General features: G+C 36.0%; 1 protein-coding gene across 1 annotated transcript; it reads right to left on the reverse strand.

Annotated features, from left to right (window-relative positions):
- Positions 1-94: 94 nt before the first annotated feature.
- LOC135073814 (aldehyde dehydrogenase 1A1-like) lies at positions 95-27,839 on the reverse strand. Its single transcript, XM_063968015.1, has 11 exons — positions 27,738-27,839; positions 21,205-21,309; positions 18,963-19,230; positions 18,517-18,633; positions 16,335-16,522; positions 15,304-15,406; positions 5,507-5,691; positions 5,055-5,219; positions 2,551-2,708; positions 819-893; positions 95-278 (listed from the first exon to the last, which is right to left on the reverse strand). Exons 1-11 carry the CDS (start codon positions 27,762-27,764, stop codon positions 209-211), a joined length of 1,461 nt encoding a protein of 486 aa, XP_063824085.1. The 5' UTR covers positions 27,765-27,839; the 3' UTR covers positions 95-208.
- Positions 27,840-27,942: the final 103 nt, after the last annotated feature.

Consider the following 27,942-nt stretch of genomic DNA (forward strand, 5'->3'; position numbering starts at 1 on the left):
CTTATCCTATTTTTTTTCGATACACTAACAAACTTCTAGCTATCATTTCAAAGAATGAGTGCATTATACTTTGTAAATAAAAATAAAAACAACATTATCCACTCTAACAAAAAACGGTTAGACATTTTATTTACAAAAAATAATACTCGTACCTACAATCCTTTAGGTTACCTAATCAGTCAAAAAAATGGAGAAATGATGACGTCATCTAGAATTTCTTCGGTAGTGACATCACAACGGTTTTAACTTCTAAGTACGAGTCCACGCAGTTCATGCCACTGAAACAAAAAATAATAATGTGAACATAATGCATGTAATAAGTACTGATTTAAACAGAAATAGAAAAAACTTTATTAATACAGTATTCAATATTTGAACAGGTGCAACGCAATATTGAATAGATTAACATTTACAATATTTACTAATTCATGAATATTTTCTAATAGAGATGCATTAAATTCACGACCAAATTTGAATCCACAACCACATTCTGGGAAAGCAAATCAATACTTTGTTACACAATTTAAATCAATTAACCATCAAAAGCATTAAGTAACATAATAATATTTTTTACAATAACGCATCATCATATCATTCATATTCATCCGTGCTCGACCCTCTCCAATTTCATCATAATCAGGACCTTTAATATCAATTGTAAGAGCACAACCCTCTCTAATTTCATCTTATTAATCATCATCATCATTAGATCATTTAGTTTCCACTGTCGGAGCAATACCCTCTCTAATTTACCAGAGGCAAATTGAAGCAAATCTTCCAAAACTTCAAAATAAATTACATAAGTAATGGTGACTCACTTTTCACGTCCAATGCCCGAATCCTTGAATCCACCGAAGGGAGACTGGACGCCTCCAACCAAATATGCGTTTACCCTATAAAAGAAAAACATAAATTTTAATCAAACAATTTGTAGAAGAATCTATACTTAATATAGGTACCTATTTTAAAAGCTGAAGAGTTTGTTTGTTTACTTGAACGTGCTAATCTCAGGAACTACTGGCCCGATTTGAATAAAATATTATTGTATTGAGGAAGGCTACCGCCAATAGGGGCGAAGCAGTAAAGAAAAATTTTGCAAAAACGGGAAATATTATTCTAACATTTTCACGGGTAAAGCTAGTTCCATATACATAAACCTTTAAGCTAATGTAAATTGATATTGGTTTCACAGCAAAAACATTATATTCCGGGAACTATTATCCGGATATTTGTTCGATTCGGAATATAGTTTTTTCGAATGACATAAAGTAAGCTTTTATCTCTGACACAATAAATAGATAAAGTGGAGAGTTTATCCGTGTTTCAGTGGAAATAGATAAAATAAATTCATTTTAAGGTAGTTATGTTAGTAGGTACATAACTATGGAAGAAGCTCACATGCCATACGAGTAGAAGTCACCAATATCACAGAATACATAATAGTAGCAACAGAAATTGCACTCCTTTGTGTAGGATCAGATGCCGGCATTTTAACGGTAATAATAATAATGCAAAATATCCAACCACATGGTGCATTCGAAATCGCACCTTACTACTACGCTCACAAGAGCGCAATTTTTTTGTGTTCAGAATTGATCTACCTCACAGCTCAAGCGTCAGGGTTGTATAAGCAAAGTAAAATAAATAAAAACTTAATTTTTTATTGTATTTACGATTGGTAAACTTTAATTTAGTGGTGTTTGTATAATCGTACCATCTCTAAAGTACCTATTAATAAACTTCAGTGTTGCGATAATTCGAAATTGGACAAACAGTTTTAAAAGGTGTAGTGTCGGAAAATAGACACGGTGAAGTAAAGTTAATGTTTTTATTAGCTAAAATAATTTTTTTGCTACAGTTTTTTGTCATAAGTATTTCAAAATTATTTTAAAAGTGTAGTTTTTTATAATTATTTAAATCACTACAGTTAATTATTACTCCTAAATATTACGATTTTCCATTAAAGAAGAATAACAGTGCCGTTGGAACAATAAACCTTGATTGCGGCGATGATACACCGAGCGTGTATAGGTACGCGTGTGCTCACAGGCGCGTCATTGTCGCGCGCTGTAGGTAATTATCTCGGCCGGCATAGGCGAGTGACGGAGGCCTGCCAATATTTATAATGCATCCTTATGATCATAGAAAAAACAACTCGTACTTAAATCCGTCCCGAAATATATTATTATGGTGGCATTTCGGCATTCCTGCGTTGTTGAGAAGTGAGAAAGACTTTTAAAAGAAGGAAAGAAAGATACATTTATTACAATGGACATCACACAAATACAGGTAATTACATAGACATGACAGTGGCATGTAATAATGGAAAAAGAAAAAAATAAAAACAAGAGTACCTAAACTGAGCAGTGCCACCCATTCACCAACAAGATGCCCACTGCAACGGGACCCCATTCACATAGTGCATAATGCACACTTTTATGCCTATCACCTTCTAATCTATTTACTACTGACATCCATGTGACTCCATGCCCCACCTTCTATTATGGATGTACCTTAGTTCTATAACAATAAGATTCATATTTAGCTCACCAGACAGTTCCAGCTTCGACATGCCTGGTGTACTGCAGCGCGTTGTCCAAGTTTGTGGTGAAGATACCAGCTGCGAGACCGTAGCTGGTATCGTTGGCGCGGTCGATGACCTCCTCCAGGGTCTCGAACTTGAGGATGCTTTGGACGGGGCCGAAGATCTGGAACCACCAAGGTTTGTTATTACAACAGCAGAACTCTTCGTAAAGTATCAATATGGTTAGAACTACATAGTTAGTTAGAAGTGACAACAGAAAGATAGCTTCGTATTTCACATACTTAAAATACTTCTCTTGTATTTTCACATAGGTGCTTAGCTAAGGGACGCGGTGTGAGTGTCATTAGATTTCGAGACTGCAAAAATGATTTCACTGATCCATCACGACTAATACAAATTTTAATGCTAAATTAGTATGGGGCCGCAAAAAGATGCTGAATGCACCTAATGTACTTAGCTAAGTACTTCTAATACCTGACCTGCCCTGTCGAGAGGGCTTCATACAAAATCGCACAATGTGCCCCAACAATGTGAATATAATTACTATCAAAAGAAACTACTAAACTCACGATTTATCTCTGCTAAATCGTTACGCAATAGGTACTTTAATAATTCTAATGAAAGAGGCTTTACCTGAATAAATATTGAACTGCGAGTTGTATTTATTGTAATTCCATTAATTTTCGCTTTGTACTAATGCTAGTTTATTTAGGTACCTATTTATAATGTTTGATGTTGTGGGACGGAGCCAGACCTAGCTAGGATTAAAGTTCCGCAAATCTCAATATTCTGGGAGCAAATTAATATTGATATTCAAAGTTTACATAAAGCCCAATTAACCTAAAAGCCCTTGGCCTATTATTACAATTATTTTAACATAATGACACACGTTTGAGCGCCGACGATAGCGCGAGAAAAACAACGTACTAAAACATTTTGTTTTGCTATTAGAGATGAATTAGTTTCAGCATTTATCATTCTCTATTTGTTTTAAGTGAAATATTTTTCATAAATATAGTTAGGTAGTTACTGCATTGTATTCTGTGAGATAAAGATAATGTATTCTGTGAGATAAAGATAAACACACTGTGACCAAAAAAGTAGGTAAATAGGTAAAGTTGCTGGTTGCTATATTAATAAAGTCACGTATTCTCTTTTTTATAAAGATTACTTAATATTAGTTCGTCTTTAACAAATTACTTTTTATCTCCGTCAACATCTGCAAGCTATAATTGTATACCTCTTTAATACTAGATTATGAATTGGTTTCACCAAAATAGCCCAGCGGTTGACGGGGATCAAAGAAGGGTTCCTAGAAACTTGAATCGTCAGTCTGATACCGCCGTAGGGCTTTAAATTGTCGTCTGTAAGCAAGACATATGGCTACCCACAAGATATACTGTCTAATAGATTGAGGTATAGCAGACGAATTGTAGACAGCGATTACCTAGGTACGTATGTAGATCGAAACCGGTCGCAGTAATATTATGATTCCACTGAACTAACCCAAACTAACTAAAATACTAAACAATACTAATAATTGCCTAATTATTGCATAATTTTGGTAATACAATGGCACATAGCTCGTAACTGTTGGGGCAGAAAAGTTCTCGAGTGGCGAACACTTACCTGGAAAACGCAGTGTGGCATCCCATTCGGAGGACTAACATTCTGGTGAAGGCTTGGGAAGCACCTCAATGAGGGCAGCGCAGGACTGATCGCAGCAAATTAGTGCCTCCCTTCTTGTCTCGGTAAGTATGTACTTTAACACTTTTAGTCATCTCCTAGTTGATCTAAAGAGAACGATAACAAAGGCACAAACATCCTCTTTAGCGATGGTCATGTCGTTTTTGAAATCATCGAAGACAGTAGGCTTAATGTAGTACCCTAAGCAGCCCACGCGCTTGCCCCCAGCCATCAGCTTGGCGCCTTCCTTCTTGGTCTCTATGTACTAAGACCTAGCTCATCATCTTCTATGAAACAATAAAGGCACAAACCTCATCTTTAGCGATGGTTATGTCGTTTTTTAAATCAGCGAAGACGGCTTAATGTAGAACCCTGAGCAGCCCACGCGCTTGCCTCTAGCCATCAGCTTGGCGCCTTCCTTCTTGGTATCTATGTACTAAGACCGAACTCATCATCTTTATGAAACAATAAAGGCACAAACCTCATCTTTAGCGATGGTTATGTCGTTTTTTAAATCAGCGAAGACGGCTTAATGTAGAACCCTGAGCAGCCCACGCGCTTGCCTCCAGCCATCAGCTTGGCGCCTTCCTTCCTGGTCTCTTTGTACTAAGACCTAGCTCATCATATTCTATGAAACAATAAAGGCACAAACCTCATCTTTAGCGATGGTTATGTCGTTTTTTAAATCAGCGAAGACGGCTTAATGTAGAACCCTGAGCAGCCCACGCGCTTGCCTCCAGCCATCAGCTTGGCGTCTTCCTTCCTGGTCTCTTTGTACTAAGACCTAGCTCATCATATTCTATGAAACAATAAAGGCACAAACCTCCTCCTTAGCGATGGTCATGTCATCTTTCACGTCAGCAAAGACCGTGGGCTGGATGTAGTAGCCCGAGCTGCCCACGCGCTTGCCGCCAACCATCAGCTTGGCGCCTTCCTTCTCGCCAGTCTCGATGTATTTTAGGACCTTTTCCATCATTTCCTCGTCGATCTATAAAATAAAAATAATGTTTAAATAAACGTAGTTCAATAAGACAGCGAGAAAAAATGTCCCATTGTAAAATTCTTCTAAACCCTTTCTGAAAATTATTAAACATTTCAAGGACACAAAACGTACTTATTACTAGATTACGATCCTATTATACTTAGGGACATTTAAAATAATTATAGCCAGAGAACACACGATATGAATGGCCTCCTACATTGTACCTATGGTCAATTTAAAAAGACGAGTCACGGACAGATTTTAATGGTGTTAATAGTAAAGTGAGTAATTACCTGTGGTCCGTTCTGTGTGGAAGCATCAGCGGGGTTTCCGACCTTGATGGACTTGGCATAATTAGTGGCTGCCTCTACGAACTTGTCGTAAATACCGGACTGTACAAACAGACGGGACGCCGCAATACAGATCTGCCCTTGGTGGAAGAATACGGCGTTTGCGGCGTAGGGCACGGCAATGTTCACTGAGAGAAATAATAATTATTGGCTAAGTTTTCAGTGTTTTTTAGTTGGACTATTAGTTGGATAATATTGATATAACACAGTTCTGGGACAATGTGATGACGGTACAGTCAGCGTCAAATAGTTCCTCAGACCCAAAGTGGCCAAAAAGTTAACAACAACGCAACGTTATTCCAATTTTAACAAAGATGGGTTGCGAACTTTTTGGCTACTTTGGGTGTCACGAACTATTTGATGCTGACGGTACATCAAAAACAGTGGCATCTTGAACAAGTACACTCGTAACTTGTAACAACGAACATAACGCTAGTTTTCGTTAGTCTGATGTGTTTTCGCTTTCAAATATTAAAAGACTCTTTCAAATACACAGATACTCTGGAGATAATATACATACCTACGCAGAAACTTTCTTGACTTTCTTTACAATAGTTTCAACAACATTGTAGACTTGCGTACTTAAATACCTACAAAACTAGAGACTCCGCGACCTAGTTCACAAACTAGTAACTAGTTTCCGAAGATATAAATTGTAGCTAGATAGTGATCAATTAGAAAAGTCTGGAGTATATTTTTTACGCCCTTTGTAACAATTTGCAAGGTCATATTGGCAAACATCTTAAGAAATAAATAAGATCAAATTCCTTAATAGGCTAGTGGACAAAATTTATATTAAGTGTTTGTCTGTGAGACAGACAATAAGAAAATATTGGACACGTATTTTTTCTTTTCTTTCATAATTAAATATGTAATAACAGTGCTACATCAAGTTGAAATGGCGCGTGACGTCACGCCTAGACAGATTTTTACCTAGAAGTGACGTCACGCGAACTTTTTACTCAATATAATTACTGCAATTATTCGATTATGAAATTAAAAAATACGTGGCCAATATTGTCTTATTATCAGTCTGAGGGACTAAATACAATTTCGATTTCATTACCTAGTCCACATCCCTATTGAATTTAAACTCTGCGAAAGGCGAAGTTATTAATTTTGCTTGGAAATAAATCAATCTGGATTAAGTCCAAATGGAATATGGAATCGGTGCGAAAATAAATGAAAACTATTCGAGCCTCTTTTTTGTAAACGGAGATAAGCTATCGTAGCTCAAGAGCGCTGCTACGTTATTTTCGGATAGATGTAGGTATGTATATTTAGGGAGTGAAACAGTTAATCTGATGTAATATTTCAGAATTTTCAACGTAATATTTTTAAAAAGCTTTAGACTTACAAGAAGTTCATCATCATCATCATCATTTCACAGGACAACCACTGCTGAACATAGGCCTCCCCCAATGACTTCCCATCGCACGGCTGGTAGTCCCATCCAGCGCCTTCCTGCTACCTTTATCGGGACGTCGGTCCACCTTGTGGGTGGACGTCCCACAAAGAATTATCAAGGCCTTTTTTAATTTAGTATACTGAATCAATGTTACCTACGTTTAATATTTTGTTAAAGAAATGGCCTACGTAAACATATTGATAGGCCCCCATTACGGTAGGGGTCCCTGACACCACAAACTAAAAGGACCCTAATAGCCAAATGGGATTGCAAGGGTGGTTGAACCTCGAATTCCTAGTTATAGTGAACATCTCAAACAGGCGCAATTTAATTGAGTTGTGTAATTAACATTCAACTGAATTTTGCCTCATTAAGCAACACCTACCCTGAGGACTTAGGTGGAACTAAAAAGCAACATCGTTAGTGCGCTTATTGGAATGCGAGCTTTAGCTTTCAATTTTAACTAGAGAAATAATCCCTGGAAAACTTTTATTCCACTTCCTTTTTTTACGAAAAATAATAGCCTCACGTTCTTAGTGAAAAATATGAGTACTACAAACTAGAACATTTACTTGTAACAGTACGACCCGTTGTATAATATGTTCTAGGTATCTCTTTCAGGAACCAAAAGTTGACCAAAAGTCGTACATTTTAATGAGAAACACGGGACTCTCAACGCGACATTTTTAAATGGAACGCGAAAGTTTAAAATCCTTCAGTACCGTGCGTCGGTAGTTTGTGAACTTTTTCCTAAAAAGCTTCTAAGTAATTAGCTATCGGGAATGGAGACGTTTCGTGATGTTGAAAACATTAGATTTCACTGAATTGGATTAAAATTTAGACCAAAACTAAAAAGCCGGTGAAGTTATTTTTGAAATCCATCAAGAAATGGTTGAGAAATTAATTATTTAAATTACCTCCATATTTTCGCGTGGAACTTAAACATAGACGGTGCTGTGACGTCAGGCCACCTGTTCAAGTTTCAATCACAATGCTTATATATAGTTCCAAAATACTGAACTGTCCTATGCATGACATTGACAGTGGGGCGCCACCGTCAATACCGGATCGCTGGTTCCGATTTTTGCCATGTTGGAAACCATATAGTTGAACGATGGTAGCGCCCCCCTGTCATTGAGTTTGGTGGGACAGTTCAGCTTGGGTCATCTATATAGTTCCAAAATACTGGACTGTCCTGTCGATGACATTGACAGTGGGGCGCCGCCGTCAATACCGGATCGCTGGTTCAGATTTTAGCCATGTTGGAAACCATATAGTTGAACGATGGTAGCGCCCCCCTGTCATTGAGTTTGGTGGGACAGTTCAGCGTGGGTCATCTATACCACCCCTAGCGCATTGTCGAGAATGACACTATAATGTCAAAGTCTTCTTTTTCTTTTTAAATATGGTCAGTCAGGTCTTGGATATGTCTAAAAAGGTTACACAATTTTACTAAGAAAGAATCTTGAGTGACCCTGGCTAAAAAATTAAAAACTACTAGATTTTAAATAAAATTGGATCTGTCAACAGCACTGGACCAGGGGTGATTTACTGTTTGTACTCCGAATGACTGTCGTGACTACACCGATCAAAATGGCGCGAATATTTGTTATGCGCAACTTTATAGTCCAGTCAATGAATGCCTTAACGACGGTGTAGAGAGAAATCCGTGGAACACAATTTCTGACATCGGGACTTTATTTAGCCTAGTTAGGTGGTGAACATAGCAAAAGTCCCCGCCCTTAGCCCTTGAGCCGGCGGGGAGAGGGGGGTTTAAAGGTACCACTTTTCGGTTTTTCGCTTAATCCTCGGAAACTATGCGTCCTAGTGACATGACTACTATGAACCAAAAAAAGCTTATTCAATTTGCTACAGGTGAGACTGTCAAGTTTTTCTATATCTTGTATAGTTTTTGCGGCATCTGCTCTAGAAGGTCTGTAAAATTGGAAATTTTATTTTTGTCTTACATGTTCTTTTCAGGAGAAAATCGACTAAATCAACATTGAGCAAACACTATAGACATGCAGGAGCATGTTAAGCCTAGTTCTAGGGAGGGGACTGCACCGTGCGTATATTTAGACGAACCAATTAGAGCCACTTTTGACTCCTCATCATTCAAAAACTACTGTGCATTAACACTTCAAATTTGGCTCATGTGTTGAGACTTGTAAGATAAACATCAGCTTCAAATTTCTTAAATATACCTCAAACGGTTATTTAGGTATTGACGTTCAAAAATCGACATTTAGAACACTAACATCTATCTATAACATGTGAAATGTTAAAATTTACTGGTTTTTTATTTGTTCCTTTGTATTTACATAACTACCTTTCTGGATGCCAAATTTGAACCTTCGATGTCATCTGGAAGTGGTTAGAATTTGGTCTATAGGTCAAACATGTAGATTTTTGCACGCCAATACCTAAAGAACCGTTTGAGGGATATTTGTGAAATTTGAAACTGATGTATATCTTGCAAGTCTCAACACATGAGCCAAATTTGAAGTGTTAATGCACAGTAGTTTTTGAATGACGAGGAGTCAAAAGTGGATCTAATTGGTTCGTCTAAATATACGCACGGTGCAGTCCCCTCCCTGGAACTAGGCCTAACATGCTCCCGCATGTCTATAGTGTTTGCTCAATGTTGATTTAGTCGATTTTCTCCTGAAAAGAACATGTAAGACAAAAATAAAATTTCCAATTTTACAGACCTTCTAGAGCAGATGCCGCAAAAACTATACAAGATATAGAAAAACTTGACGGTCTCACTTGTAGCAAATTGAATAAGCTTTTTTTGGTTCATAGTAGTCATGTCACTAGGACGCATAGTTTCCGAGGATTAAGCGAAAAACCGAAAAGTGGCACCTTTAAACCCCCCTCTCCCCGCCGGCTCAAGGGCTAAGGGTGGGGACTTTTACTATGTTCACCTCCTTACTAGTCTAAATAAAGTCCTGAAGTCAGAATTTGTGTTCTACAGTTTTCCATCTATAATGCTTTATTGACTGGACTATTTAGGGCCCTATAACTTTTGTATTTATAGAGATATTTTCATGATTCTTTCACAATTATTATAAGTTTTACTTATTGTATTTTCAAGTATTATTAAAAGAAAAAATTGAAAACTTGTCCATTATTAAGTTGATGCCTGTTTTCACCATCAATCCCTAATTTTAAAGTGACCCCTATGGTTCACATAACAGGAATTTTGTTTTCGATGGGGTTGATGATGGAAACGGGCAATACTTTTTTAACGTAAGAACTACGTAGATGTAGCCATTTTTGCACAGAGCTATCTGGGCCTAGCTCTACCTGTTCAATCGTCCTTTTCTATTCAGCCGTTTCAAACAAAATATTCCCTTCTAAATTGTACGGATAAACCGGGATCAACATGTTTTTCTGGTTAAATTGTTTGTATTCATACCCCGTAGACGTAACCCGTCTGCAAGCCCTTTGAAGGGCCGGCCATACAACCAGGCCGGTCCAGTCAGTGTTATAATATTTATGCAAAGGATGCGTACCTACACGTTACCGTAAACATAGTGATAAATGGGCGAAATTTAGTTCTGGAAAAGTAGAAATTGAGGAAATAGCACTCAGGTATCCCATCCGGTTTAGTTTCGGATATTGTGGAAATACATTTTAGAACTAAGTACTCCAAAGTTGCTAGCAAGTTGATTAATACTATTAATACGGGGTAATACCACCAAATCATTGTGACATCATAACTTGGAGCTATCTCGATACTTGTAGAGTCCTGTCTAGTAGATAATGTAAAGTTTAAGTTCGAGTTTGCTTTGAGATAATTATACCAGTACACAGTCTTTTATTTTGCCTTAGAAGCGGACATCCCTGTTTTATTAATTCAATCGTTAGATAGTAATATCTAATAATAATAATATTATTTATGTATAAAATTGATGAAGGAACTATTAGTTGTATTTGCTTAGTTTCGAAGAAATATTCGATATTGTGATTTTATAAAAAAAACAGTTTTAGAAACATATTTTCTAAAAAAATTACATTAAGTCAGAATTTTGTAAATAAATTTACCTATCACTATAACGTCTACCTTTATGCAAAAATAAATGGTTATTGCTGCAGTAATTTAGGAATTATTTAATAATTTATGATTTTCAGAAAACATTTTTTTCTCCGTTGTCCTAGAAAATTGGCAGCTATATTTACTTTATATTGATGCATGATATAATTATCTATAATACCTGAAAATATTACTTGCCTATCCCGTGGAAGTTGGATGATACGACTAGAAAAATTTGTCAAAAGTAATATTGACTAAGGCCATCGGTCAAAACCACTATTAACTGAAATTTGCAGTCAAAAGTGGTTTTGATCGATTATGAGTTTTGACTGCAACATATATATCGATGTTTCGAAAACGATAGGATTTCCAATAAGCCGCCACAGGGCCAACTCTATAATTATCAAACTCGACCCGACAAATTAATAATGGTAAAAGCAATGAATTTCAATAGTTATCTAACAAAGGCATTAAAACCGTATTGTTACGGACGGCATTTAAAAAACTAAAAAATATTTAGATGACAACCCTATTTACATATAAATTTTCTAAACTCATAGAAATTAAAATATCTTCGAACTTCCACGGGATAGGCAAGTAATATTTTCAGGTATTATAGATAATTATATCATGCATCAATATAAAGTAAATATAGCTGCCAATTTTCTAGGACAACGGAGAAAAAAATGTTTTCTGAAAATCATAAATTATTAAATAATTCCTAAATTACTGCAGCAATAACCATTTATTTTTGCATAAAGGTAGACGTTATAGTGATAGGTAAATTTATTTACAAAATTCTGACTTAATGTAATTTTTTTTAGAAAATATGCTTCTAAAACTGTTTTTTTTTATAAAATGACAAAATCGAATATTTCTTCGAAACTAAACAAATACAACTACTAGTTCCTTCATCAATTTTATATATAATAGTAATATCTAACGATTGAATTAATAAAACAGGGATGTCCGCTTCTAAGCCAAAATAAAACACTGTGCAGTACTTATGTATGCTATCGGTACATCCTAGCACAGAATAAGTAATAGTACAGGTACAGAAGGATTACTCCGCAAGACGATTTAAATAAATGCGAGTCTTGCTGCGACGCGATACAGTAGAATTCAGCTCGCACAGCACTACGTACCTACAATTTTATTCACCTACAAGTTTTGTCTCTTTCTATCGCGTGCCTCTGAACTCTTCTTACGCTGTTAGGGTTGCTGTCTAGTGAAAAAAATAATTATTCTACTTACATAGCTGGGCACCGTTAATCAAATAGTTAACTTCGTTAATCGTTAAACCGTTAATAAAAAAATTAACTTCGTTAAACGTTAAAACGTTATTTTTCGCAAGACTTAACGCAAGTTAACGTTAATCGTTAATCCGTTAACACATGATAATAAAACGAAAAAAATAATTGTAAGTATGCAAGGTTCAAATAATTTCGTAAGCTTGTATCTCTCTTGTATCTCTTTTATGTTTGCGCTACAAGCTTTCGAAATTATTAGAACCTTGCTTAAGTACAATTATATTTTTCGTTTTAGTACAACTGCATTTCAAAATAAAAGCTTGTTTTAAAAAAAAGTTCTATTTTATTATAATTTTATTTTACACTTTTTAGGGTTCCGTAGACCTGACAAGGAAGTAAGGAACCCTTATAGTTTCGATATGTCTGTCTGTTTGTCTGTCCGAGGTTTTGCTTGGAAACTATTGGCACTAGAGAGCTGTAATTTTGTGGAGGTATGTATATTTAATTTTGTGGAGGTATGTATAAATTAATCACGCCGACAAAACATGTAAAGTGGGGATGATTTTTTTTTTCATCTTCTACCACATCGTGTGGGGTATCGTTGGATAGGTCTTTTGAAATGGGTTAGGGGTTCCTAAGACTATTTTTCGATTTAGGGATCTGTTTGCAAATTATTAAAGTTTAAAGTGCCAATTTTTGTTCGAGTAGGGTGTCCCCCCCCCCCCCTCTAAAAACTAAACTGTTGGCTTGAAAAATCTGGAAAAATTTGTAATATAACTGCTTTTTATGAACTTTCAAGGAAAAGTATAACGGTTAAGATACATCAGTTCGTTTAAAAGTAATAGTCATTATTGACTCATGTATTATAAAATTTCTTAATCAGTAAAAATTCCTTAGAAGAAAATATGAAAGTGACTTTATTTAGATGAAGTAATTGATTGCTTCTGAAATATATTGTGGTAACGACGGACAACTACGGAACCCTACACTGCGCGTGGCACGACACGCACTTGGACAATTTAGCACCAAAGTGCTCGAAAAGACAAATCCAACAAACCCAAACTCGATAAGTTTTCACCGTTTCGTTTAGGAATTCCTATAGCCACTTCCTGACTCCATCATCAGAACCCTGGACATCATCTAGTACTAAAGTGCTCGAAAAGACAAATCCAAATCCAATGAACCCAAATTTGATGCGATTCCGCCATTTCATTTAGGAGTTCCTATGGCCACCTCCTGACTCCACCATCAGACTAGCTCAATGGTACCATAACATTGCATTGTCATTATATTTACATAAGTATACCAAATTTCAGCTCAATCTGTTGAGAAAAACTGGTCTTAAATTCAGTTGCAAGATTTGTCCCACAAGTGAAGTCAATATAATAAGCTTGTATAAATAAACTAGCGGCCGCCCGCGACTTCGTACGCGTGGATCCCGTTTTACCCCCTTCATCTATCTTCAGCGGTTAACTCCCGTTCCCGTAGGAATTTTGCAATATCCTGTTGTAACTAAGCTTTAAGTTTACTAAGGTACCTGCATGCCAAATTTCAAGCGTCTATCTTACGCAGTTTAGATTTTTTCATACATATGTTTTTTCCCGCTAACTCCCGTTCCCGTGGGAATTTTACGATATCCTGTTGTACCTAAGCTTTAAATTTACTAAGGTACCCGTACACCAAATTTCAAGCATCTAACTTAAGCGGTTTAGATTTTTCATACAAAAGGATTTTTCCGCTAATTCCCGTTCCCGTGGTAATTTCGGGAATTCCTTTCTTAGTGCACCTCTACGGTACCTAAACTACGTCCCTTCCAAATTTCAAGTGCCTACGTTTAGCCGTTTAGGCTGTGCGTTGATCTGTCAGTCAGTCAGTCAGTTTCTCCTTTTATATATTTAGATAAATAAATAAATAAAAAATAGAATTTTCTTATATCGTTATATATCGTTCCGTTAGTGATATGGTTACAAAAACTGTTGTTTTGGCTTCTGGAAGTTCTGGAAGCCCGAACGTACTTGTCAGAACACATTTTCTAGCGTTCTTCAGCGTGCCTGCTGTATCTTTTTGGTAAATAGTAGGTACTGGATTAACGATTAACGGACTTAGGATAATTTAACGGAAGTTAACGAGTCCGTTAACATTTTTCAAAGTTAACTTAAAAGTTAATCCGTTAATAGAAATGTTAACTTCGTTAATTAACGATTAACTGATTAACGAGTTAATGCCCAGCTATGTCTACTTATATGTCATGAGGTACGTTCCTTATGACACGTATGTATGTAAATACGCATTCATTATGGAAAACCTTGGGAGAGGCCTTTGTCCAGCAGTGGACGTCATTTGCCTGAAACGAACGAACGCATTCTGAGCAGTAGTCATGGTAGGTTAGGTTCCTATACTATCCTAAGATTTATTGATTACCTACATGGCCAACATACCTTTCAGCATCTTTGGGAAGCGAAAAAAAAGATAAATCCGGTAGATTTCGTTTCGAATTTAAACACCCGAACGCCGCACAATATTTCTTTCTCTTTATGTCCATTTTTAAATAATACTTCGATCATAGAATTAGGTACTACAACGCACGCCAGCAGCGTCCTGACGGGCGCGCGCGTGACACTCGACTGATATAATACCCGCCGGCGGGGCGCTTCGCTATAGGTAATTATCGGATGTACCGCGCGGAGTGAGCCAGGCCTGATCCTAGTTATGCTCTAAGTCTAACTCCAAACATTTGACTGTCGAATCTATAATGACGGTGTCTAGAGGATTAACACCCGTATTCACAAACGATGTTTGCTTAAGTGAAGTGCTGTGTGATTGGTTCGTGTGTGACCCTGAACGTCTACGCGCACTGTGAGACCTCATAGTAATGTTTGTGAATACGAGCGTAAAATGACGGTGTTTAGAGGATTTGATCACGCTTGCTCTAATTTTCTGAAAGGTTACTACGAAAGTGCCTCAGACTACCCGATTTTGTAGCAAATTCGCTCCTATTACAACTGTATAAGACCCCAGCGTGTTTAGTAAATAAGTAACTCACAGTCAGCGTCATTCATGATGATCAGCGGACTCTTGCCGCCGAGCTCGAGTGTGACACGCTTCAAGTTGTTCTTGCCCGCTGCTTGTTGAATCAGCTTGCCGACCTTTCATGGAAAAAATATTCATATTACACTTATTTATAGTTAAGTACCTACCTTAATTCTGTAACTAAAATATCAAGAAAACTTTAATAAAAGAAGTATTTATCACGAATAGACTAGGATAATTTTGTGGTTTTAGTTGCCGAGTCGTCGCTAGAGTATGTACAGTCGCGGAATGAAAAGGTTCGTCAGTTTTCAAATTGATTCCTTCAACGAATCGCGAGCACATATTACCTTTTGAAACTATGTTACAGAATAATCTCGAGTTAGAGAAAATAATCTTTAACTGTTCGTCAGTAAAGTTCAAAATTATTCAGATCAAAGTTGTTTGACGATTTATCTTGTCAAGAAGATTATTATGATTGATAAACTAAAACCTTCTTGTTGGTTCAACCTGCCATTATTATTTCTATTAAATAAAAAAACTATTGTCAATTGGTCAATGTCATTATTGCATTGCACTGATGATGGGATAGAAAAATAAACAAGCAAAACCTTATTCGTTAGCAAACGTCATATTTATTTAAATGTTAGCAGCACTGTTTCTTGCACTGTTATGTTGGCAGGTTTGACTCTTACAGTACCTAGTGCAAGCGAAAACCGACACTAAGGTGACGAACCTTTTCATTCCGCGACTGTACTTACAAGCTATGCGAAATACAAAGAACATGTTTTTGACACACACAACTATACAACTTTAAATAAATAGTGTGCCAAAAAGTCCCCAGCATTAGTATGCCACGACACTGGTAGTTAAATAAGAGCTGAAAACCAACAGTACCTAGCAGTTTTTTAATTAGAAAATTTTAGTTTCCTGCGCTTTTTGTGTCCACTAGTTTAAAATGAAAGAATTTTCAGAATGGAGCATTCAAAATTGATGTGTTAAGATATTAAATATCAATGATTTACTGCAAAGCAATTTGAACCTTACCTCAACAGACCCAGTGAAGGAAATCTTCGCGACGTCATTGTGGTGTGTTAGGGCAACCCCAGCGCCTGGTCCGAAGCCATTCACCACGTTGACGACGCCTTTGGGCACTCCAGCTTCAACCAGCAAAGCAGCCAATGCCAGGGCGGTGAGAGGAGTCTGTTCAGCGGGCTTGACGACGACAGTGCAACCTGGCAAATGAATTCATTTATATGTGGGGCAGAAAAGTTCTCGAGTGGCGACCACGGGTTGGAAGACGTAGCGTGAGCAGTCCTTCTACTAGGTGGACCGACGATCTGGTAAAAGTCGCGGGAAGAACCTAGATGCCGGCAGCACAGGACCGTTCATTATGGAAAACCTTGGGGGATGCCTTTGTCCAGCAGTGGACGTCATTTGGCTGAAACGAACGAACGAACGCCAGAACACAGAATAGCCAGAAAAGCTATTGAATAGCCACCATGGATGTAATATAGGCAGCTTCTCCACTCAGTGGTCTAGTGAAGGTCGCATCCAGCTGATGCGGATAGCATTGGACCCACAGTTGGACGTTGTGGAAATCTTTGGGAGAAGCATTTATCCAGCGGTAGATGTCCTTTGGTTGAAACGACGAACATAATTTTCTGGTATGAATTAAGAAAAAAATATGTATAAATGTTTGATAAAGAGTTTGTGAAGTAACGCGAACAGTATAAATACCATAACTCTGTAATGAAAATTACAAAATATCATGAAAATGGGACTGGTACTGTAAAATGTATGAATAATAATAAGTTTTTAATTCGCGCTAACAATCTACACAGTTTATCAGATTACAGATAATCTTCCATGCTAATCGCTAGAGTGTGTTTCGAGAATTCGTCATTAACATTGCGCGGCGATGTCACGGGTGAAGTATTCGGAGTTCGCTGAACCGATGAATTATTGGATCACAACTAATATCCTAAGTACATAGTTTCAAATTTAATTTGACTAAATTCCCTATTTTCGTCACACTTCAATCAAATGCATATTGGCTTCGTGTCATCGTGTGTATTGTTCATTTTCAAATCACTTGTAATTCTTGCATTTGAGGAGCAGAATCAATGTTTTTGTTTGGTCACCCAACAATTAATAACGTGTATTAGGAGAGGCCTAGATATTCAGCAATGGACTGATATAATGAAGGCAATGATGATGATTGATTACAAACATATTTTTAACTGAGAGTAACCTAACCTTCGGGTTAGGTTCACATTGTTACATAAAGGTAAAAACGGCGTCCATTGAACTCTCATTTTCTCCGCTCCTATAACTTTGCATCCCGAGCGATTAAACTCAGTATAATACGATTGTGAAGAGGTGATCTTTCAACTTTACACCCCAATGGAAATCCAGCTTTACCTCTACATCACAAAGGATATCTTTTAGAAGGACTTTTTATCAGATGAAAGCGTTTCGTTTCGAACTTCCGAGTAATAAAACTTAATAAATCGTAAATTCGTAATACCACGAATATTCCAAGAAATTAAACTAATAATTGTGTTCCAAGAAATTTCGGTAACATCAGGAATACAATAAAATCAAATCATTTACGAAACTGTTTATAGCTTTTGTTTTTAGCTTTCAAACTTCTTGATTTGGGACAATAGCCCAACCGTGGACCGTGGCTCAACGGTGCGTCGGTGTCGAACTGGCCAAATCGCGATCCAACAAACAAACAACAAAAATTACTACAAAAAACGCTTCAAAACAGTTTTGTAGCGTTAAATATCGTGGTGGTGAGAAATAATAGGTCTTCTATATTCAGTGCTATGTTTTCGAGTGTTTGGACAAAGCCACATGAAACTATGGAATATAATTACTGAGCAAACAAAAAATTCTAGAGTTTGGAAACTAGCCAACTTTGAAGAATGAAGAGATTAATTCACTTTTTCCAAGCAATACTTTTCTTCTAAAAGATGAGTATTTCCCTTCTATGATCTGAGGTATTTCCTTTTTAAATAACAATAAGCATAACTGTGTGGAATGGAAACAGCTTCTATGTATATGCGCAAGTTACGTATTTTTTCCACCTCCTGTAAAATAAAAAAATAGCTGCAGTGAGCTATTTTCACTTCAACGACGATATTCAGCTTTGGGGGTTGACGAACTACTTTTACTTTGTACGGAAAATATGTTATTGGAGAGTTGTAAGTTATGCACATACCTGCAGTCAGGGCTGTAGTGACTTTGTTAATGAACATCAGAATAGGCACGTTCCACGGCAAGATGAGGCCGCAGACGCCGACTGGTTGCTTCAAGGTGTAGGTCATGGTGTTTCCGTCTGAGAAAAAACCCTAATGTTACTAAAAGCTAGTAAGATGAGACGGGTTTTTGACAGAATCCAGAAAAGTAGAGTTTGGTACTCGTATGTGCATTGTATTCAAGAGCTGATAATCTTTATCAATTTTAGTAAGATTAGGTGATTCTAGGTTTATGTTTAACAAAAAAACATGATAGACGTTAGCTGATCTTCACATAAAAACAAATGATAACGTAAAAAAATAAAGCGACGATAACGTAAAAATAATATGTAATATCAAATCATATCGACTACGATAACATTGCATAACCTTTAATTTTGTTTTGAATGTTAAAATAATGTTATCTTACCAGTAGGAATGGTATCTCCTTGGATCTTATCAGCCAGACTGGCGACGTATCTGACGCTTTTGACAGCGCTGGACATTAAAGCTACAGCGGTGGTGAGGACCATGCCGTTGTCAGCTGACTCCAACTCAGCCAAGTACTGTGCGTCTCTCTCGATGAGGTCAGCGAACTTGTTGAGGATCCTGCCTCTTTGGGAGGCGTCCATGAGCCTCCATTCTGAGTTGCGGTGGAAGGCACGCTTGGCAGCCGCTACTGCTAGGTCAATGTCGGCCTAGAACGTTAATATATCGTTTTAGACCGTATTATGAAACAAACAACGCTCGAAATTCAATTCTATCTTTAGCAAAGGTTTTGGTGATGATGCTGGCCTGTCACATAACATTTTTGTTGTAGAATCATCCCTATTCCAACTACTTTACTTAACTAAATTAAGACATTTAACATTCAGTCAATAAAGCGTTCATGTAACTGAATCTAGCGTGAAATCTCGATCCTGCGCAGAATCGTGGAATTAATTTAAATTCCACGTTATGCCGTAGTTCTAATGCATTCCAATTCTATTCATTTAAGGCGTAGGATCACAGAATAATAATGTACTGTAGGATACGGCAAAATGCCAGGTAAGCTAATTTTAATTCTTTTTTAAACTTTCCCGTTGCGCTATTTGAAATGCTAGAATATAATTAATTATGTATAAGTACTTATAAATGCATATTTATGTAAAAATTTACTATTACTTCATTTGCACATATTTTAGACTTATTTGTCCATTTAAATTCTACATATTATACAACAGTGGACAACCTCGATGTTGCTTCCAAGAAATTAAAAACTTTCAGCTTCAGAAACAGTGAATCAAAAGAACCGCATACTTAGTTTCTTTATATTTTTTCAATTGTGTATTTTCCTTTAAACGAAAAATTAACATGGAGTTATAGCTATTTACAAATTAGTACAATTGAATATGGATAATTTCGATAAAAGATCGTAAATATACAATGCCTTGAATGCCTATTAGTACATGTTGAAAAATGATGAATTCGCCGCAACAGGCGCCTTATAACATAGACCATTAACATTGATGGAATTCCAGGAAGCCAGGAAGATCCGCTTTATAGTTCTGCAGTTTAACATCTAACTCAGCTAACTTTACTGAGTAATAACTTTAAATTGGACAGCTCCAATTATTACAGGGCCTATGTCAATAATTAAGTACGGCTATAAATGTATTGAAGTTTTGTGCGTTCCGGCTGTTAATTAATCTAATAAATACACGAGTAGGTGTAGCGTAAGTGCAGTTTGTGCACCCTTCTTCTTGTATTTTGTAACAGCCAAGATCACAACCCTAGTGTTAGAAATAATAGTGAAAGCGAGTTTTATAAAGTCACAACAGCCCAAGTTTCGCTCTACACGAGTCACTAAATCGAGTTTTACAGTTTTATTGATAACTATATTATCTCAGTTTTCAGTACCAGGATTGCAATTTTAGTAATGTCGTGGTTGGTCGTAGTTATTGGTTAAAGGTGTCACGTGCCTCTATAATCTCTTGATTGCGATAAGCTAAACGTGCCATGCCATCTCATACAGTTGTAATAAAAAAACATGTTCCAACTACTACATGTATTCGTATGTAGCGTTAGAATTAACTAATGGTGAGATCACTATCAATCAAACCCATGTTATTTTAAGTTTTTATTCATCTTATTTACAAGGTTGCCAGTGTCACTGACTGATTGTGTCCAAATCCAATAGAGCTTGATCGAAGTATACGATGTTTTTTTTTTGCCTACTATAATATACAGGGTGTTGATTTCAATCCTCGCCATATTTAGGGAGTTGATTAAGTAATTAAGATTACGATTAAGATTGATTAAGCTTATTCTGATCACGAATCAGTAAAAAAATTGAGTTCTAAAAAATTGTTTAACTTATTTAACTTTAGTTAGTCAAAGAAAAATACCTATTTACACTAAGTACCTACTTTACGTGGCTTCCTTCAGTAGGCTATCCGACATGATAAGCGAGCGATCCGCGTAGCTTGTGGTGCCGCAGTGTAAACGTATCGCAGTATTGCGAGCCACAATAGGGTTGATGTCGCACGGAAAATATTCACTAAAAATTCCACTTTCATTTATATTTTTTTTTGGTGGATAATGCGTTTATACAAGTCATAATAATAGATCACCTAAATAAATATGGCGAGGATTGAAATCAACACCCTGTATACCATGTTGTTATCACTCACCTTATCACCTTCGGCCACCTTGGCGATGACGGAGCCGGTACTGGGGGTCCGCGTCTCGAAGGTTTTGCCGCTCTTGGCGTCCACCCACTCATTGTCGATGAACAACTGTTAAAAAAACATTTAATTTTTTTTTAATTCGATCAACTTTAATATTTTTTCTTGATTTTTATCTAAATAATAATCTGATAAATTAGATAGTACCTATGTAGTGTCTACACAAACAGTGTTTCCTGTTTGAACTTCCGATACTTTACCCATTTTTTCGTTATTTTTTATCGATAAAAAAAGTATGACAAAGGGGGGTCGAACTCCGCATAACTGATTGAGAGCCATTTTAAAATGTAATATTTGTAACTCTTTTTTGTCACATAATGTTGTACAAATATTTACACCAAAGTGGACTTTGTCAAGAATTAACAAAAAATAATAAGCAAAAACTATTGTTTTTGACAAAACACTTGGAAAACTCGAAAAAAAGTTAGTTATTGTTCTCTACCTAAAAACCAGGCACTTAACATACCTATCGTTTTTTTATTCACACATAAAACACACTGTTATAATTTATTATAATAATATGTTAGTTACATTACCTACGTAATTTGTCAGCATCAGTTTTTGTTTTGACAATAAGTCCCTATATTACTAAAACATTACTAGCATTATTTACAAAATGTATCATAAATATGGCTTATCACAATGAAATTTCAGTTTACCTACTACAACCGCCTACTTAGACTCGTGGAATTCGCTAATCCGATTCTCGTGGAATACCTGTTAAAATACCATGTCATCGCTGTTGCTGTTATGAATGAAAAAAACGTATTAGTACCTATTACTCGACGTTTTAACACAGGTACCTATATAACTATAACGATAACCGGTGCTTTTAGTATGGAGTTTGATCAGATATTTGACGTTTGTCAAAATTAAAGTACGATGGTGCAACCCAGTCTAAGTAAATTTTTAGACCAATGGCGGAAACTGCTTTAAGGAAATCATACTAAAAAGAAAAAAAAAATATTTGTGCATTATCAAAGCACAGTCATGTAAACATACGATTAACTACACTATCATAGGGGACAGAGTTCAAGGTGCACTAAATCAAGCTCAAGGCTAAAAGTAATAATCATCCTACACAGTGACTCAGCAAAAAACCATTAGTCGTAAACGTAGACATAATGTTGATTTGATAAACTTTACGATAAAAAAGAGTTTTATACATAGAGTTATAAAGGATAGAGAAGCTATCGTAAGCAATTATTGCTCCATTTTGGAAAGATTTAAAACCAAAGTTTGCTGCAGCTGCCTGCATTATAGTCTATCCAATATAGCTTGATTAGAATGACAGCTGTCATCAAAAGTAACGACATAACTTTGTAGTAGCGATCAATGAGAGCTAAATATTGGCGGACAAGAAATAATTCACGTCTGACCTACAAACAATATTTTCGACGACAGTGCTTCCAATAAAAATGATAATTTCGTGTAAATGCAGCGTTAAATTACACCAATAAGTAGTAATTCGAAATCATAAAAATCAAGCTAGAGTATTAACGACGTCTCTACAAGGTTATCTCGAGTTACAAAAATGTTAGTGTTGGGACATATCGACAAATGTCATATTAAATTAAAACTATTTTTTTAACATATTTAACAAATTTTTTTTTTAACATATTTAAGTCAAGTTATACGTTTTTCTAAATGTTCACTATTAAAAACCAAAAAACATTTCATTCTTAAATAATCAAACATCGGAAATCAATCACCGGTAATTTTTTGGGTATTCATAGCACCGTTGCTCTAGAAGAGATGCCCACCGCCCTCTAGCGAGAGGAAAAAACCACTGAAGAACACTGATGATAATGACTACGACTTAGGTTGTACATCTACTTAGGTTTACTGTCTTTAAATTTAAATCATAATTGTCATTTTTATGAATAAAGATATATGAAGAAAAATTGGGTGCATTTTTTCATATCATTTTTTCGAAAACTTATCGATACATCTATGTGAACCGTACGAAACATACCCATCACTAGTCACATTCGTTTGACAGCCGTCATTCTAATCAAGCTATATTGGATAGACTATAGTTCTGTCCTCTAACCGAACTTTTCAAAATGAAGCTCTACATCGCTTACCTAGCTTGTTTTAGCGACCAAAATATGTGTAGTTCCTGCAACTCACGAAGGCGAGTAAGCTTTACTTGTATATGTAATGTACATGTACGTGTACATGCACATAACGATAGTGTAATGTCTATCAAAACTTTTGAAATACAGTAGCGAGCCACCACACATGTAAAGCTCACTCGCCTTCGTTAATTGCAACAACTATAATAAATTCACACTTCACACTAAAGTAGGTACGTTGTACGGATTGCAGTAAGTACCTGTTCATATGAATAGAGCGAGTGTTCGGATTGCGAAAGTGCAATACTTATCGATGGTATAATGCATACTTAGCAACAAAGACAAAGAAAAACTTAACACTTTAAAACAACAACAAGAAGATAGCTCGTATTGATTGAGTGTGCCGAAATTGTACAATAATTATAATGGAATAAATTAATTAATAAATACACATATCGTATATTATCCATTCAATTGTCAATATTGACCAAACTACAAAACAAGGATACAATACTAATTAAAACAAAATATATCCTGTAGTTGTGTTATTAGTAGACACACGATTAAATATTTGTGAACAAAACTGTATAAATTATAAATAAATAAATAAATAAATCTTTATTTGAAACCAGAAACAATTTTACACAATCATTTTAGCGTTAACATTTGCAGTAGTCTAAGACTGTGTCGCAGATGTTAGCGCCCACCTCTAAGTAGACGGGCGTTTCAGACAAAGACATTAACAAATAACATTAAGTTGGTATACATTTAACTAAGAACAAAAATAGCAGTGTGTGAGTAATGTGTAGTGTATGATGTGTAGTGTATGACGTGTAGTGTTTGATGTGTAGTATGTGATGTGTTGTGTGTGATGTGAGTGTGAGTTTATGTATGTGAAATTACTTAACCAGGGCTTCCACCTCATCATAACCAAGGGTAAGCAGCCATTTACTCAGAAGGGCTTTACACTTATGTGATGTTAGAGGGTAAATGTTCAGTACTTTATTAACCTTGTTGTAAAGTTTGGGACTTATATAATCATAATGATGCTTTGCCAATACCAACCTACACCCCACTGTAACACATACTATGTCTTTTCTTTTTTTAGTCAGCGATATATTTGGATCAAAGACAAGGTCTTTATGTTTACGCAAAACAACACTTACGATGAACAATTTTCGGACAGAAAGAACCTCCCAGAAGCAGAAAATTTCTATGGTGGGATATCTGATTGGCTTCGATGCCATTACTTTCAGAACTGCCCTTTGAGCCCGTTCAAGTTGTATTAACTTTGTTTTACCAGCGGCTCCCCAAACTGTAATGCAATAAGTAATTATTGCCTGGGCAAGAGCAAAATAGGCAGTTCTTAAAGTGGCTAAGTCTGCGCCAATTCTGAGTTTACTGAAAACAAATATTAGTTTTCTAATGCGTGACGTCATGCATTTGATGTGTTCACTCCATGATAGGACACTATCGACCATGACACCCAGGTATTTAATAGTGTGCGTGCGTGATATTGGGACACAAGAACAAGGAGCAACTGAGTTCATACAACATTGGTGAGCAGATATGGTAAATGACGAGTTAGGCTGTGATGCGACCGTAGGAGCAAATGTGACAAATTTAGTTTTAGTCAAGTTTAATGTAAGCAGATTTCTAGACAGCCACATCATAACCGAGTACAATGCGAACTCAGCATAAGAGCGCGTCTCGTCCCAACTCCGTCCATGAACAATGATTGCAGTGTCATCAGCATATGTAACAATTTTGCTATTCAGTAAGTTCAATTTACACAGATCATTTATATATATCAGGAACAGAGTCGGACCGAGAACGCTGCCCTGAGGAACACCATACGCTATCGACTCAGCTCGGCTCGTGATATTTCCAATCGTAACGTATTGCACCCTGTCAGAAAGGTAGCTCATGAACATATCTAGCACAATACCTCTAATACCTATATGGTGAAGTTTAGAGAGCAGAATGGAGACAGATACAGTGTCAAATGCCTTTGAGAGATCTAGAAATATACACAGTGAATTTAATTTACGGTTTAGATTTTTTATTACGGTACTAGTTAAATCTAAGACGGCATCCTCCGTACTCTTTCCGGATCTAAAACCAAATTGGTTAGAAGCAATTATTTGTTTTGAGTTTAAGTAATTAATTAGTTTATTATTTATTATTTTTTCAAGAATTTTAGATAAAATAGGTAAGACAGATATTGGCCGATAATTGTTGACACTGTACCTGTCCCCACTCTTATAAATGGGATGGACCAAGGCTCTCTTAAACACCATCGGGAAAGTGCCCGTAGAAAAACAAAGGTTGAATACGTGACACAGAACTGGGATGAGTATATGCCTTGCCTCTTTAATTAAAGAGGTGGGAATACCATCACAGCCCGTCGCACAGCTTTGTCGTAGTCCCAAAATGATGGCCTCTATTTCTCTCTCGTCAGTGTCCACAAGCGCCATGGAATCCGACACCGAGACAGACGGCTCCTTAAGGGTGGTTAGATGTGACGCGTCAAGGGGGTTCCTAATTATACTGGAAGCCAAATCTTTGCCTACGTTCGCAAAGATATTGTTTACAAAATCAGCAGCTGCCTGCGGATCATTATGAGTGGTCAGTAATTCATCAGAAGGGGAAGTTTGTTTGCGTAGATATTTGTAACTACTTTTATGAGATTCCACAGTTCCTTGGGATTCTTCTTATGTTTTTGAAATTCAGCTAGCTCAAATTCTCTTTTTATTTTTTTAAGGAGATTATTGCAGAAGTTTCTGTAACGTTTATAAGAGGTACAAAGTAGTATAATATTAGTGTGTCTTTTAATGACGCATTTATCTGCAAAGTTTACCAAAAAAATAAATTACTGTACAAATTGTGCTGACACAATGCCATACCTACATAAATCTAAAACCACTGATTTTTTCGGTAAACAAATTTAGGTCACGTAGACTTAGCTACCTTCCTAATTCCGTGTTTTCCCGAGTAAAACTCATTTTACCTATCTTATTTTAAATCATAATACCTATTAGATGCTTATCAAATAATCTGTTGCCATGGACAATCTTTAGATAGGTACCAGTACGGCCCTTGTGGCAGGATTAAAATTGTGAATTATCACCAACTCTACCTACAAGCCCTTATAAAAATATAAAATAATTATAATTCAGTCTGGGAGCCAATAGAAACTGTCATTTTTGTAAATGCATTATGATAAAAATCGACTCCAAAACAGATTGAACTGTCTCAGTTAGTCTCAAACTAATTTGAAAATTATAAATAACTTGAAAAAATCAAACTGCGTGGATTCTATTCCCGCCTTAGGCAGTTCGATTTTTTCATGTTATTTATAACTGTCTCAGCTACTTCATTATTTCACTTTACAATCAAAGATTTATAGGCTTGGGGCTGATTTTCAATCGTCGGATAACTTTTAACTGAAGAATAAGTTTAGCACAGTTTTCAGTATGGGAAATATGTTAAAAGATATCTGATAATTGAAAAATCATACTAAACATAATTTACATAGGTAGCTCTAGATATATCAATGTTATCATGTTTTACTTGTAACAAAAAATTGCCGGTTACTATTTGTGTGGTCTACTTATCATTCTCAAAATCAACTCATTAAGTCCAATGTTGGAAAAACTCCGCTGTCGTTGTAACAATTTATCATTCATGTTTACATTATGTTTTGTTCATAAAGGTCACCAACGTTAATATCCATACTTGCTACAGAAATTAATGAGACGAGTTACAGAATAAAAATCGATTTACATAATTTTGATTTTTTACAATAAATTCTGCGTGACTGTATGTGAGATCAAGTCACGCAACTTGTTCAACAAGTTAATTTTGAACTTATTTACTTACATAGGTAGGTTTATCCAATAAGGTAGGTAGGTAATGTCTATTCTATCAAACTTATGTAGAATTAGGAGTACCTCTTACCTAATTTATAGGTAAAGCTCTATTACTTCGTACCTACTCTGCTTCGCTGTTTAACTGATTACAATTTTTTACTTATAAGAAGGAATATTACACACTGAATTTACACTAAGAAATATAATCTAAAAAGCAATGTCAAAGATAAACAAACAGACATGACGTCCGCATCTGTATTTCAAAGATAAAAAGTTGTTTTAAATCTGATAAAATATTAAGCAAGCAAAGTTACTTATTAATTTACTGCTTTTGAAAATAAATAATGGATCCGGCTAAGCCTATGAAGGCTTCATGGGAAAATAAATTTATTTTTTTCAATTAAACAATTTTTTTTAAGATTAAACCCCATTAAACTGCTACTTTAAGTTCAAAGATTCACTTAAAATTAGATAGAGATGTTTCAAATAATTTATTATTAAAAATAATAAAATTCACACACTACAATACCTTAGTATATTTAATTTGAGGAGCCATTTTCACAACACCACCAAAACCGATGCGACCACGAAACAAACTAACAAATTGTCAAGGTGTGCGATGGCTAGTGGCGACATATAAAATTATGCTTGTCACGCTTATTATATCACTATCTGATAAATTTTGGAAGTCATTGTGATGTGTATTAAATGATTCAATCCTACATTGCATCAGA

Source organism: Ostrinia nubilalis, chromosome 8 (genome assembly GCF_963855985.1).
Source record: "Ostrinia nubilalis chromosome 8, ilOstNubi1.1, whole genome shotgun sequence".
NCBI classification, from domain to species: Eukaryota; Metazoa; Arthropoda; class Insecta; order Lepidoptera; family Crambidae; genus Ostrinia; species Ostrinia nubilalis.

What these genes read in the sequence shown, in the direction of transcription:
- LOC135073814 (XM_063968015.1), bottom strand. Translation starts at nt 27,764, where the DNA reads ATGGCTCCTCAAATTAAATATACTAAG. An exon ending in CCTTCACTGGGTCTGTTGAG is followed by an intron (nt 15,407 to 16,334) that starts GTAAGGTTCAAA and finishes TTTCCATGAAAG; the next exon opens with GTCGGCAAGCTGATTCAACA. An exon ending in CATCATGAATGACGCTGACT is followed by an intron (nt 5,692 to 15,303) that starts GTGAGTTACTTA and finishes TATTTCTCTCAG; the next exon opens with TGAACATTGCCGTGCCCTAC.